Source organism: Monodelphis domestica, chromosome 4 (genome assembly GCF_027887165.1).
Source record: "Monodelphis domestica isolate mMonDom1 chromosome 4, mMonDom1.pri, whole genome shotgun sequence".
Classification (NCBI taxonomy): Eukaryota; Metazoa; Chordata; class Mammalia; order Didelphimorphia; family Didelphidae; genus Monodelphis; species Monodelphis domestica.
Window position 1 is genome coordinate 68,581,884 of NC_077230.1, and position 14,025 is coordinate 68,595,908.

General features: G+C 40.2%; 1 protein-coding gene across 5 annotated transcripts in view; it reads right to left on the reverse strand.

The window, feature by feature from the left end:
• LOC100619531 (myosin heavy chain, cardiac muscle isoform-like) overlaps window positions 1-14,025 on the reverse strand; it is a 154,741-nt gene that overhangs the window by 104,496 nt on the left and 36,220 nt on the right. For all 5 annotated transcript variants that reach the window (XR_008911103.1, XM_056793437.1, XM_016433447.2 and 2 more), the window contains exons 5-7: window positions 8,237-8,363; window positions 8,030-8,148; window positions 6,292-6,488 (exon numbers count right to left, since the gene is read on the reverse strand). Coding sequence is in view for 4 of the 5 variants with exons in the window: in XM_056793437.1 (XP_056649415.1) it covers window positions 6,292-6,488; window positions 8,030-8,148; window positions 8,237-8,363 (443 nt within the window). In the remaining variant the exon portion in view is untranslated. The remainder of the gene's footprint in view (window positions 1-6,291; window positions 6,489-8,029; window positions 8,149-8,236; window positions 8,364-14,025) is intronic.

The window sequence follows — 14,025 nt, forward strand, 5'->3', positions numbered from 1 at the left end:
GAACACTACGGTGAAACCCTAGTGAGTTCCATAATCACTCAAGAAACTGGCACAGAAACAGACTGGCACAGACTGACAAGCAGGGGAAAATCTACTAGATGAAGAATGAATATTTTTCTGATTATGAAATGCATTTGGATGGACAGTACATTGAATTATTTGATCAGTTCATATACTTTAGGCAGACACTGAATATGGGCAATGAACTGGGCTCACAATTGAAAAGGATAAGGAGATTGGGCTGCATCGCATTTAGGAAATTGCAAAGCTCTTTCAATGATCTCAAACTGCTCCCTGCTGCCAAAGTACATCTTTTTAACATGAATATTCTCCTGATGACGCTGGATGGCTCCAGTTCATGAAACATGACAGCCTCAAAAGAACAAAAACTTGCAAGTAGCTCAAGAACAATGGAAAGATGCGTGGTAAATACGACTAGCTGGGGCATGTTCTATAGGGTGATAGGCCACTTTCTCGTGTGCAGAAACCATCATCCATGACATACCTTTGGCTGGAAAAGAGGGTAGGCCAGTTAGACCACCAGGAATGAGAACTGACAAGGGGACAGTCTGAGGACTACCCTGGTGCCCATGTAATATTCACAGACCCGGGCTAAGAACTCTAGAACCCTGGGCAGATAGGAAGAAGAGTAACAGCTACTTCATAAGGTTGTTGTGTGAATCAAATAAATTAATGTATGAAAAGCATTTTTCAACTTTAAAGCATTATGTGTATGCCAGACATTTGCCCTCTCGAGAGAGATATTTGTCATCAATAGAGATATTTCTATGGAGGAATATTTATCCTCTATAGAGGATTAACATGGACCTGTGTGCAACTTCTGTTAGGTTAGGAAGGCACAGATGCGTGATGGTCTGTATCCATGAAGAAAACAATACCCTGTTGTATTAAGTTGGAATAGGGCAACTAGGGGACACAGTGTTGGAACTTGGAGTTAGGAAGAGCTGAATTCTAATTCTGATTGAGATCCTTACTAACTATGTGACCCTGGGGAAGTCACATAGAGTTAGAGTCTGAGCTTCCTCATCTGAAAAATGGGGATGATGATAGCATCTACTTAGGATGTTATAAAGATAAATTTCAAATGATCCATGCAAAGCACTTCGCAAGCCTTAAAATGTTAAATAAATGTGAGCTATTCTCATTATTATGAGCTCATAGTTCCATTAAAATCTATTTAGTACTTTAATGTTTACAAAAGACTTTTCTAAACAACCTTGCAAGAAGAGTTACAAAAGGCAGTATTATTCCCATTATATAGATGAGGAAATTTAAATTCAGCATATAAATCTTTCATATCTGTCTACGACATGGCTGTGTGACCCTGCACAAATCACTTACCCCCACTTGCCTAGCTCTTATTGTTCTGCTTTGGAATGGATACATAGCATGGATTTAAAAACATAAAGTATAGATTTTCTTTTTTAAAAAGGGAAGGAAGGAAGGAAGGAAGGAAGGAAGGAAGGAAGGAAGGAAGGAAGGAAGGAAGGAAGGAAGGAAGGAAGGAAGGAAGGAAGGAAGGAAGGGACAAAGCGAGGGAGGGAGGAAGGGAGGGAGGAAAGGAGAGAGGGAGGGAGGGAGGGAAGGAGGGAGGAAAGAAGGGAGGGAGGGAGAAAGGAAGGAAGGAAGGAAGGAAGGAAGGAAGGAAGAAAGGAAGGAAGGAAGGAAGGAAGGAAGGAAGGAAGGAAGGAAGGCCTTAAAGTGATGACTATAGCATGATATGGGGAAAGAACCTTGAACTTGGAGTCAAATAAGTTCTATTTCTAAATTGAAGGGCCTATAGTAATAAATTGAGGTACAATACTATAGTTGAAAGATCGGTTTATAGATTGAAATCTGCAAAGGTCCTAAGAGTTATCTGTTTATAGTTTTCTAGATAGCTAGTTATCTAGTGCAGTATCTTTATTTGAAGAGGATACTGATGCATAGACTCCTATCCTGGACCCTCTTCTCTTTTTGCTTTATAATATCTTCCTAGGTATTATCCTCAGCTCCCGTGGGTTCAGTTATTGTGCTATGCATATACAGTTCTCCCTTCCATATTGCAGAGGTTAGGGGTATGGTGTCCTGCAATCCAGATAATCCACATGAAATTTTTGGGTCCTCTCTTCATACTAGAGAAGAATTTTTTTTCCGTTGTTTTTTTAAATGGAGGGTTTATAGTACCTTAGTGTAAATTTTGGATTAAGTATGCAGTTTCTAAACTGTTTATTATATTCTGGCCTTTGCATGTCATCTGTAACTTCCACAAAACTCCCTCCCAAAATTCCCATTTAATTCCTTATGCTGACCCGGAAATACTGGAACCGCAACAGGGGAAGTTACAATGTGGAAGGGATCAAACAACCTATCAATCAATCAATCAATCAATCAATCCATATATATCCATGTATATATAAGTGTATATATAGGTGTACTTCTATATGGTTGTATATAGATATACATATAGATATGTGTGTTTATCTAGCCCTAGTTTCTCTCCTGAGTTCTAGTCCTGTGTTCCTACTTGCCTCTTGGGGGCATCTTAAACTCAGGGAGTCTAACAGAAGTGGCACCCTTACAGTCACACAAGGTCCTCGCTGGGGTTTTGCTCTCATTCACCCTCTCTACTACCAAATCTCATCACTCTTTTCTCCATGACTCTTACATACATCTCTTTCTCTCCACTTACACAGCCATCACCCTAGTTCAGTCTCAGTAAACACCAGCGACCCTCTTTCCCCTGTTTGGCATTTCAAATTCTTCATCGAGTGGCCTTTGCAGTGTTCTTAAACTCTGTTCTTCCCGGCGCACTCTGTGATCCAGACACAATGAATGACCTACTTGCTCCTGCTTGTACAGAACACTCCATTTCCTCTCTGTGCCCCTGCAGGGGCTGGAATGCCTTTGCTCTTAGTCTCCCCATAGCTTCCTTCTGCCAATCAGTCCTTAAACACTTATTAAAAGGCTTGCCCTGCCCTCAAGGATCTTACACTCTAGGGACTGAGATGGAGCTTAATTCTACTTTGGGAGCCCTTTCCCAGTATGCCCAGCTCCTAATGCCATTCCAAGATTTTCTGTCCTGTGCATCTTTATATGTTCACATAGAGTCTCTCCCATTGGGATGTGACGCTTTGGGGACAGGCGTTGTTTCTTGACTTTCTTTATCTTCCAGAACTCGGCACAGAGTAAATGTTGATTTTATTGATTCACTCCTTGCTAAGTATTTAAGCACTGAATATATGCCTAGTGTTTGAAGGGTGCTGGGGTGAAAGGGGAGTATAAAAAGTCATATATAATATGGTTCCACAAGAAACTTATTTGGGAGAAGTAAAAAGGAGACACTAGAATAAGAGTAAAGTACTCTGTACTCTTGTTGAATTGTTATTCAGGAGAGTTCAATTCTTCATGACTCCATTGGATTTTTTTTTTTTAGCAAAACAACTGGATCTGTTTGCCATTTTATTTTCTAGCTCTCTTCACATGTGAGGACCTGAGGAAAACAGGGTAAAGTGACTTGCCCAGGGTCACACAGCTAGTCAGTGTCTGAGGCTTGATTTGAACTCAGGAAGATGAGTTTTCCTGACCCCCAGCTCAGCTTACTATTCACTCTGCCATCTAGCTGTCTATCCTATGCTCTACTTTAAGACAAACCAAAAAACCCACTCAAGTGGATTTTAAGAACTAGCTAAACAGACAGATCCTCAGTTTCCCAAACCTAAAGTGGATATGCTAAAATGTGTGCCATCTGCTTCTGGAATGGTTTTTTTTTTTTTTTTAAACTCTTACCTTCTGTCTTGGAATCAATACTGTGTACTGGTTCCAAGGTAGAAGAGTGGTAAGGGCTAGGCAATGAGGATTAAGTGACTGGCCCAGGGTCACACAGCTGGGAAGTGTCTGAGGCCAGATTCTGGAATGTTTTTGAAACAGCGAGCTTCCAAGGATAAAAAGCTTAAGTTTCTGAGATGAAAGCATGATCTGGACGGAGCTTGATTTATTTATTTTTGCTACTACTTAAGAAGAGAGAAAATAAATTCTCCACAAGCCATTAATGACAAGTAATGGCTGGATTGATATCTCTGACCTAATTAATGTCTATTCACTCCCAAACCAACTCCAGCAGAACTCTGTAATCATCAAACCAGACACCCTCTCATTTGCTCCTGTGCTCTCCTTTGAAAAGCCCCCCATCAAAGCCAAGTGAAAGATAGCTGCCTTGCCTCTCCATCTTCCATCATTAGCCGAGGACGGATCTCGCTTCAGAAGCAGACGCTATATTTAGCATGGAGGAGGCATTTCATTTCAAAGTCCCACTTCTCTGTGGCCCACAGTTCTCAATCACATCCAATGCAGGTATTTTTAGTGTCTCTCATCCCAGAGCCCCTTTAAAGTGACTGTGGATCCAGAGACGATCACTGTGTGTGGCTCCGGGACAGCATTCAGCCGCTGTCGGGGACAGCTTTAGGGGAGGGTTTGAAAAGTGAGAATGTCGTCATTTGAATCCAGAAGAGGAGTTTAGTTGTCCAGCCTGGATCTGGGCCAGGAGAGCAAGCGAAGCACTCGTTCTTCTGAGCGATCTCTGTCGCGATCACAGACCCTCGTGGAGACGCTTGGACGTCTTTTCTGAGCTCTACCCAGTTCTTTAGCATCTCAGAACAAAACGCTTCCATGGCTACATCTGATGCTTTACAAGTGATCCTCCGAGCCAGCTGGGTCCCTGCATTTCTGGCGTTTCTATGGAAAGCCAGTAAAATCTCTGCATGGAGTGGAGTGGTCAGTGAACTTCAGCTTGGGTGATCTGAATATGTTTTAGGGTTGTTCTTGTTTGCTTGTTTGTTCATTTAAGCAGGAGGCTTTGGGGTCGGTAGTATAAAACGGATATTTGAACCCTAGACTTCAATCCCCAGAAGTCCTTGGAATTTCCCAGAATTCCCTATAATCTCACCTGAGTCTCCACCTGGGTGAGATCACAATGCGTATTTAACTGGCTCTCTGCCTCACTCACTCCTCTGTCATTGCAATGGTGTAGTAGGTAAGCTAAGCCCGGGCATTCTGAATTGGCCATGGGCACAGTGGTGTGTTTTCCTTATTCCCTGATTTTCTAATAATCCTTAATAAACCTCACAAAATATAATATTTCTATTACTAGAGACTAATTTAATTTTACCATAGATAAGGGTTAAAACTGCCTTTGTCTTTTATGGTCTGAGCTACCTTAGATGAATTATAGCCCTCTGTGCCTCACTGTAAAATGAGGAGGCTATGGTTTGAAGGCACCTTCCAATTCTAAATCTCCTTATGGAGACCTAGGTTTGAATCCTGCCTCTGTCATTAGCTCCATGTGTGATCTTAAGCAAATCACCCAACTTCTCAAGGTCTCAATATCCTCACCCGTAAATCAAGGGCACTAGATTAGATAACCTACATATCTCAGTGGAAAGAGCACTGGGTTGGGAGTCAGAAAGTTCAAATCCAACCTCAGATACTTACTAGCTGTGTGACCCTGGGCAACTCACCTCACCTCTGTTTGTCTTCATCCACTGGAAAAGGGAATGGCAAACCATTCCAATATCTCTGCCAAGAAAATCCCATAGACAAAGATCTGACATGATTGAAGGACTGAAAAAGAGTTTCCTTCTAGCTCTAAATTTCTGATCTTTTGATTTTCGAAGGCAATCAAATCTTTTCAATGTCATAAAACAAAAATAGTAACTACAAAGGCATTATCAGAAGTCTAGAACCCATTTTTCATTAACTCCTCAAAAATCTTTTATATTACATTATATTACATTATATTATATTACATTATATTATATTATATTATATTATATTACATTACATTACATTACATTACATTACATCATATTATTATATTACATTATATTATATTATTGATTATGTTATATTATATTATATTATTATAGTATAGTATATTATAATATTAATTATATTATATTGTATTATATCATATCATATATTATATATCACATTGTTATGTTGTTATATCATATCACATCATTTCATATCATATATGATATCATAACACTTCATATTATATTTATTATATTGTATATATTATATATACACCCATATATGAGGACAATAGGGCAAAGACATATTTCACACATACACACATATCCACAATTATTTTGATGGCCAGAGTAAAACCTGGCTATGAGCAAGGGCATCTTTCCAAACCGTATCCATCAAATCATCCTCTTTCTACTTGTCAGTAAAATGAGCTGGGGCACTAAGTTCACTTGAGAACAGTCGAAGGGTGGTACCACTTACTTGGCTTCCTCAAAATCTTCTTTCCTCTGGAGAGTATGTGATTCATAGTGAGTTCTCCATTGTACCACTTCTGCACGTCCTTTGGTCAAGGCCCATAGCAACTTGGTCTTGGCTTCTTGTTCTTCTCTATATTGTCCCTTCAGGAGGTCGTAATCACGTTTTGCTAATTGCAGGGCATGTGCAAGGAGTTTCTTGGACTACAAGTGACAAAAGTACTTTTATTAATTAGTTTGGGGATGGACCAACCCACCACCCAAAATATAGTTCAACAATTGGACATCATTGAATTATAAAACGAAAGAAAGGTGTTTTTAAAATGGTACTTTTATAATTATGTTGGGGAGATTAACTTGTTCAAGCTTGTCCTTATTAGACAATTGGATACCTTGGGCATATAGACAAATAATTGCAAAAAGAAGGGAACAGAATGCTAAGATGAAAACGTTCATTAGCCTTTAGGCAACAGGAAATATTTCTTATGATATGCATGTGTCTATAAAGACCAGATGGCCTTTCTCCTATAATATATCTCCTCTTCCCTTAAGAATCCCAGCATTAAAATCTAGGGAAATCAGATACCCTCATCCAAACCATATTTGGCTAAGGCTGCCTTCTACAACATCCCTGACAAGGCTCACTCAGCCTTGTTTAAAGACCTATTGTTTAAAAAAAAAAAAAGAAGAAGAATTTCCAACAAGAACAAATTGAATCTCCCCTTTATCCAAAGATTTAGTCATGAGATTATGAATTTAGAGCTTGAAGGGACTTTAGAGATCATTTAATCTAATCCCTTCATTTTGTAGTTAGGGAAACTTAGGCCCTAGAAATTGTGACATTCCCTATATTTCTAGCATAGGAGGCACTTAACAAATGCTTGCTGAGTCACTGAGTTTTCCATATCCGCCATTTTGATTTAGAGCTAGAAGAGACCTCAGGGACCATGTGAACCATACTTATTGTTTTACAGATGAGGAAACTGAGGCCTGAGGAGGATAAGCTACTTGCCCAAGGTCATTTGGACCACAAGCATCAGAGATAGGATTGAAATCCAGGTCCTCTGATTCTAAATCCATATTTTCTTCAGTATACTAGGCTATCATATCCTCCTTAAGACTTCTCTTCAGTTCTTTAAGCCTTTATTTGTAGGACATGGCTACCAGGACTCTCACCATCCTTTTGCCCTTCTTGGGATGTTCTCTAGCTAGATGATCCAGTCCATGCAGTAGTGCATTTTTTCACTAAAACTTCACATGGAAAGGAAAATGATAACATTTTTACAGCAAGCTGACTGACGGAGTTTCTAAAAATATCCAAGGATACTTTACAAAGATTTGCCATAACTCTATTCTTGAAACCCATGACTTACTGGTGGGACCACTTTATACCCAGCTCATTTTTGTCTTTTGGTAACCAAATCTCCTTGAAGGGATTAACAGTTAAAACTTTCTTATACTGAATTTCATTCTATAATGGTGTCATGGAGAAATTTTAATCCCTGAGGCAGAATGCCTAGTAATCAAAGTTTATTTGTGAGTGTCAAAATCTTCCTGACATACACAGTGTCAACAACAACAAACCTATTGTTTTCCCACAATTTGAAAAAAAAAAGCACCCTTCCCAATTCATTTAAAACTAAAAGCCTTTCAGGACATCAGGTTTATCTGAGGAAAACTTGTCAAGGATTATTACTGTTTGATATCATAGAAGAATTCCTGCTATGAAATAAGGAAATCATTACTTCAGTTTCTTGTTCCAGCACTCTTCTCATTTCTTCAATCTGTTGAGTAAAGTTATTCGTTCCTCTGGAAAGTTGGTTTATCAGAGACTCTTTCTCTTCTAGTTTTCTTGTAAATTCATCTAAAAAAAAAAGTCACCAAATGAGTCTCCAACTGAGACCTTCTGATACTACATCCCTTGTTTCCCCTCTCCTGGTGTATGAACCTACCTTTCTCACTCTCAAGCTTTGACTTCTGGGTGGTAACATCATTTATCAACTTGGTCATCTCTTCAAGTCTAGTATTAGTTTCACTAAGTTGACTTTCAAACAGTCTACAGAGCTTCTCAGCCTTTGACTATGGGTTAGAAAGGAAAAAAGAAACAGGAATCTGGTCACAGGAGAGTGAACCCTTTTTAGAACAAAGGAATCTATGTTTGTGGTAAACATGAGTGTATTGGGGAGTTTTCTGGGAGGAAAGCACACAGATGACTCAGAAGAAGGACTGATTTATTGAAGCATGAGATAGAGACAGGGCCTGGACCTATGTTTTCACTAGTATAAGGAAGTTTCTGGGTAGGAAACTCCCACTGTCAATGCAGGACAACATATCCTGGTCTCAGAAATCTGCCAAGAGCACTGAGTTGTTTAGTGTCTTGCCCAGAATCACAAAGGACACATAGTGTGAGAGGAAAGATTTGAATTCTGTTCTTTCTAGCTCTGACACTACTTCTTTTATAAAAGTAATATTCGGCCATGATGGCAAACCTATGACATGCCAAGGAACCAGTGCCCCAAGGACCCAATGATCCTGTCCCTATAGCACAGAGTTTGCCAGAATTCCTAAATAGAAAGCAGGAGGAAGGTATGGCTGAGTAGCTCCCTCTCCCTCTCCCCAAGCCTAAGCATATTACCTACTCCCACCTCCACCCCCCACCCAGCAGTCCAATGGGAGTGCTTCCTCCATCCCCTCAGTGGAATAAGGTCAGGGGAAGGGCACAATGCAGTGCAAGCATGTGTGAAGTGGAAGTTTAAAAGAACCTTGAACTATCAAGGCATACCCTCTTTAGCCACTTATTCAAGGAACCAGGAAGCCATTTCAAATGTAACACTTTATTGAGGGAGAGAAAGAAAGAAAAAGGCAACCAGAAAAAAAAAAAGCTCCAGCTTACAGGAAATTCCCTTATTTATAGGAAAATATAATTCTCAGGTTAAATGATATCATCCTGACATAATCACCTCATCACTTTCCAGCCTTCCTGAAGGGGGTATCCTCCAAATTAACCCTTTTAGCATTTGCTCAGGGGTCAAAGTCAGGTCTTAATTTGCATCCAAACCCAGAACAGTTTAGGATACACTTTGGATGCAGGGCTGATTGGGATATGGCTACCTCTGACAAACCACCATTGTGTTTTCCAGAGCTTCTAGCCCACCTGGTCTCTCAGGCAGACACCCCTTTGAATTCAAATTGTACAGTCTAGGTTAATAAGAGGTGAGGAGAATAAGAATGCAATTTAAAGCAGCCAAGGTTGACTTGTGAAAGAAATTGGGGAAGGGGTCACAGTATAGGGAAGAGGCTATTAGCCTAGTTTTGGGTTCATAAAACTTATTCCTATATCACTAGGCTACAGTTTTAAACATTTTAAAAGTTCAAACTCAAAAGACACATCCCCAAAATCCCCAAAATACTTTTTATAGTAAAGACACTGGTTGCTTTGGATAGTAAAGACTTAACATGTTTCTGTCTTGCTAAAGCCAAAGGTAATTAAGATGCCAATGTATTCTGAATGGAGTGGGGCAATCCAGTCCTGCAAGAGATGCTGTCTTAGAAAGATCAGCTTACTAACTCCTACTGGGGTTCTAGGCATATTCATTTTGGAATATTAATATTGCTAATATATTTGAGAATAACATTAATTTCTCACTCCATACAATCATATGTATGGACAGCAGAGTCTGTGAGTCTGTGGTAAAGCTCATTTCCATGGTGGGCTTTGTGTGGATTTATTATTATTTAATATTAATATTTATATATCTATTTTTATTAAGTATTAATTATTTTATTTGTTAACCATTAATTATTTTATTTACTATTATACTATATAATTGATTATTTATTAGTAGTATTGATTAATATTAATAAATTAAATAATATTAATATTAGCAATATTAAGACAGAAGCATCTTAAATCTTTACTATCCAAAGCAACCAATGTCTTTACTATAATTAATATTTTTTAGGATTTGAGGATGTGTCTTTTGAGTTTGAACTTTTAAAATGTTTAAAACTATAGCCTAGTGATATAGGAATAAGTTTTATGAACCCCAAACTAGGCTAATAACCTCTTCCCTGTACTGTGACCCCTTCCCCAATTTCTTTCACAAGTCAACCTTGGGCTGCTTTAAATTGTATTCTTATTCCCCTCACCTCTTACTAACCTAGACTGTACAATTTGAATTCAAAGGGGTGTCTGCCTGAGAGACCAGGTGGGCTAGAAGCTCTGGAAAACACAATGGTGGTTTGTCAGAGGTAGCCATATCCCAATCAGCACTGCATCCAAAGTGTATCCTAAACTGTTCTGGGTTTGGATGCAAATTAAAACCTGACTTTGACCCCTGAGAAAATGCTAAAAGGGTCAATTTGGAGGATACCCCCTTCAGGAAGGCTGGAAAGTGATGAGGTGACTATGTCAGGATGATATCATTTAAATTGAGAGTTGTATTTTCCTATAAATAAGGGGATTTCCTGTAAGAGTGAACATTTTTTTCCTGACTGCCCTTTTCTTTCTCTCTCTCTCTCTCAGTAAAGTGATGCATTTGAAATGGCTTCCTGATTGAATAGTGGCTAAAGAGGATATATTTTGAAATTTTCAAAGTCCCCTCAATTTCTACTTCACACAGGTTGGAGAAGAGCTAGGTTTGAGGGGATCATAGCTCACATAACTAGAAGGGAGCAGAGTGCTTACACCCCTCACCTTTCCCTCTCCCCAAGCCTGACTACATAACACACCTCCCACCTGGCAATTCAATAGGAGTGCTGCCTCCCTCCTCTGGGTGAAATAAGAGGGGAAACAGGGTGTGCCTGGCACTCATTGGAGGGAGGGGCACAGAACGTGGTCTCTGGGGGTGGCATGGGCACAGAGCTTGGTCTGGGGACTGGTGTGGTGTGGGGCCTGGCACTCCATCCCTAAAAGATTCACCATCACTAATATAGGGTAACTGTGAAGGAGTCCCTAGTCAAATGGGCTCTTAATCGAGTGATTCAGAGGCTCTTGTTTCATGGCCTTGGGATGGCATCTCAGAGGCTGAAGAGCTGGGCCAAAATGACCACTTATTAAACCTGTCTGTCACCCCTTGAGCAATCCATTCTTCTCTGGAACTGAGGCATTTTATACCCTTCAGGAGGTTTGGATGGTTAGGTACCAGCAGTGCCCTCCTGCTCCGTTTTAGTAAAAGCAAACAAACAAACAAACAAACAAAAAAGTCATGAGATCTTATCCCTGTGTGATGCGGATCAATGTTAGTTGCTGGCCACATTGGTGTGTGTGGAGCTCACAGGAGGTGCCATCCTGCTCAGAGCTGCTTAATGTCAGAAGCATAGATTTTGGGGACATAGAAGACCTAATTAAACTCTCTAGTCTGATTTTATTTATTTTTTTAAACTCTTACCTTCTGTCTTAAAATCATTATTTTGCATTGGTTCCGAGGCAGAAGAGTGGGAAGGGCTAGACATCTGGGATTAAGCGAATTACCCAGGGTCACACAGTTAGGAAGTTTCTGAGAACAGATTTGAACCCAGAATTTCCTGTCTCCACAGCTGGTTCTCAATCCACTGAGACATCTAGCTGCCCTTTAAATTCCCTAATTTTAAAGATGACAAACTGAGCTCTGGATATGTAAAATTGTTCAGTCTGGTTCTGGTTCGGATTCCAAGGAGGAGACACACACGATAATGCAATACACAAGAGGCACTTTATTCAAGCTATAGCTTGGGCTTCCACAAGAAGCAGAAGACCTTGAGCATTGCATGGGTCTGGTTTATATAGAAGGAGCTAAGGGTAGGGTCGCCAAAAGTGAAGACACATCAATCTTAGTCCCAGATGCTTCCTTTTAACATTTGGTCTGGCCAGTGACCTAGGTCAGGTCAGTGAATATATGGTCTGGCCAGTGACCTAGGTCAGTGCAACCTGAAGTCTTGAGCCAACATATCCTTATGGCAGTACATAAATAAGGACATGGTAGTTTTAGTTCTTGGGACGAGGGGCCCATTAGGGTACCATCTGGAGGGCAAGTTCCCGTGATAACATTATGTTTCTTCAAGATGACTTGCCTGCAGTCACAAAGATAGTAAGTGGCTGAGCCAGGATTGAAAATTTTCAAAATTTACTCCATTAAGTCACTCTGCCCCACCATTGAGTTCAGCCCAAGGCTGAGCAGAGCAAGTGACTTGCCTTGGCTAGCCTCTAGGCTGAAGCAAGGACAGGGATAGGCTAACGAAGTATTGCTGCTTTCCCCCGCTAATCTTGGGAGCTCTGACAGCATAAAGACACCATTCCTAAATCTAAAGCAAATCTGAGAAACTGTGGCACCTGGCCCAGGCCGTGGAACTGGAATGAGGAAGAGGCGGGAGTCTGTGTCCTGAGACTGGTCCCAACACACCGAGTGCATTAAAGGAGCGTCCCGAAGGATGGGCAGGGAGTAAAGATGAGAAGATCCCCGTGAAAGCTCAGGGATGGCGCTTTACATTAGGAAGGGCTTAAGAGGTAAATCAGCTTAAGCTGATTTCCTTCAGCTTAAAAGACAGCTGTCAGAGCCACGTCTGCGGCTGCTTCAGAGAGCGCCCCATCAAAGACAGTGATTGACTGCAATCGGTGATGCTGCCCGAGATTCCTCAGAACTATTTTGGATTCCCTGGCAGTGGGTAAGAGCACCAGACTTGAAGCCAGGAGGATTTGGGTTTGAATCTCGCCTCAGAAACTTCTTATCCAGGGGATCCCAGATAAGTGGCTTGGCCTTGCTGAGCTTCAATTTCTTGGGCATAAAATGGGGATAGCAATAATGCCCTATGTTGCAGGATTGTTGGGAGAAATGAAAGAGACGATGTATGTAAAGCACTTTGAAAGCTGTTAAGCATTCTATAACTATATAAATGTCAACCCTTACTGTTATTATGACTAACCATTTTTAATTATTAAGCCCTTATCTTCTAAGGCAGAAGAGCAGTAAGCGGTAGGAAACAGGGGGTTCAAGTGACTTGCCCAGGGTCACATAGCTAAGATGTAGCTAAAGCTAAATTTGAAGCCAGGATCTCCTGTCTCCAAGTCTGATATCTTTCCATTGAGCTACCTAGTTGCCCCAGCTGTTGTTCTTTTTATTCACTCTCACCCTACTACCTAGCTTTGTAGTAATCAGTTTAACAGTTGCTTCTGGATCATGCTTAACTCTTTAAGATCCAAAACAGTAACCTCACTTGGTTTAGTTGTTTGCCTGACCTAGATGTAATATCTACGTGTCTGCTGCTCTAGAAAAGCAGAGATGTAGGGGTATTTTTTTTTCTGTTGAGATTGCTCACAAAGACCTTTTTAAAAATTTTTTTTAATTTAATTTTCCCCAGTTACATGTAAAAAACAGTTTCCAACATTAATATTGAGACTTGAATTCCCTCTCTCTCTCCCTACCCCCTTCAGGTGGTAAGCAATATATAGATTCTACATGTGAAATCATAAAAAAAATTGTACATATCATTTTGTGGAAAGAAACTCAAATAGAAAAAAATTCAGAAGCGAAGAAAGTTTGGTTTGGATTCGGCTGGCTCTTTTTTTTTTCTAGAAGTAAATGGAAGTTTTAATCATGAGCTCTTTGGGACAGTTTTGGATCATTATATAGCTGAGAATAGCTGGTATTCACAGTTGTTCACTGTAAAGTAAAGTCACTGTATAGTATTCTTGCTCTGCTTCAATTCAGTGTCTTTGCAGGTTTTTCTGATGTCCTCCTGCTTATCATTTCTTACACCACAGTAG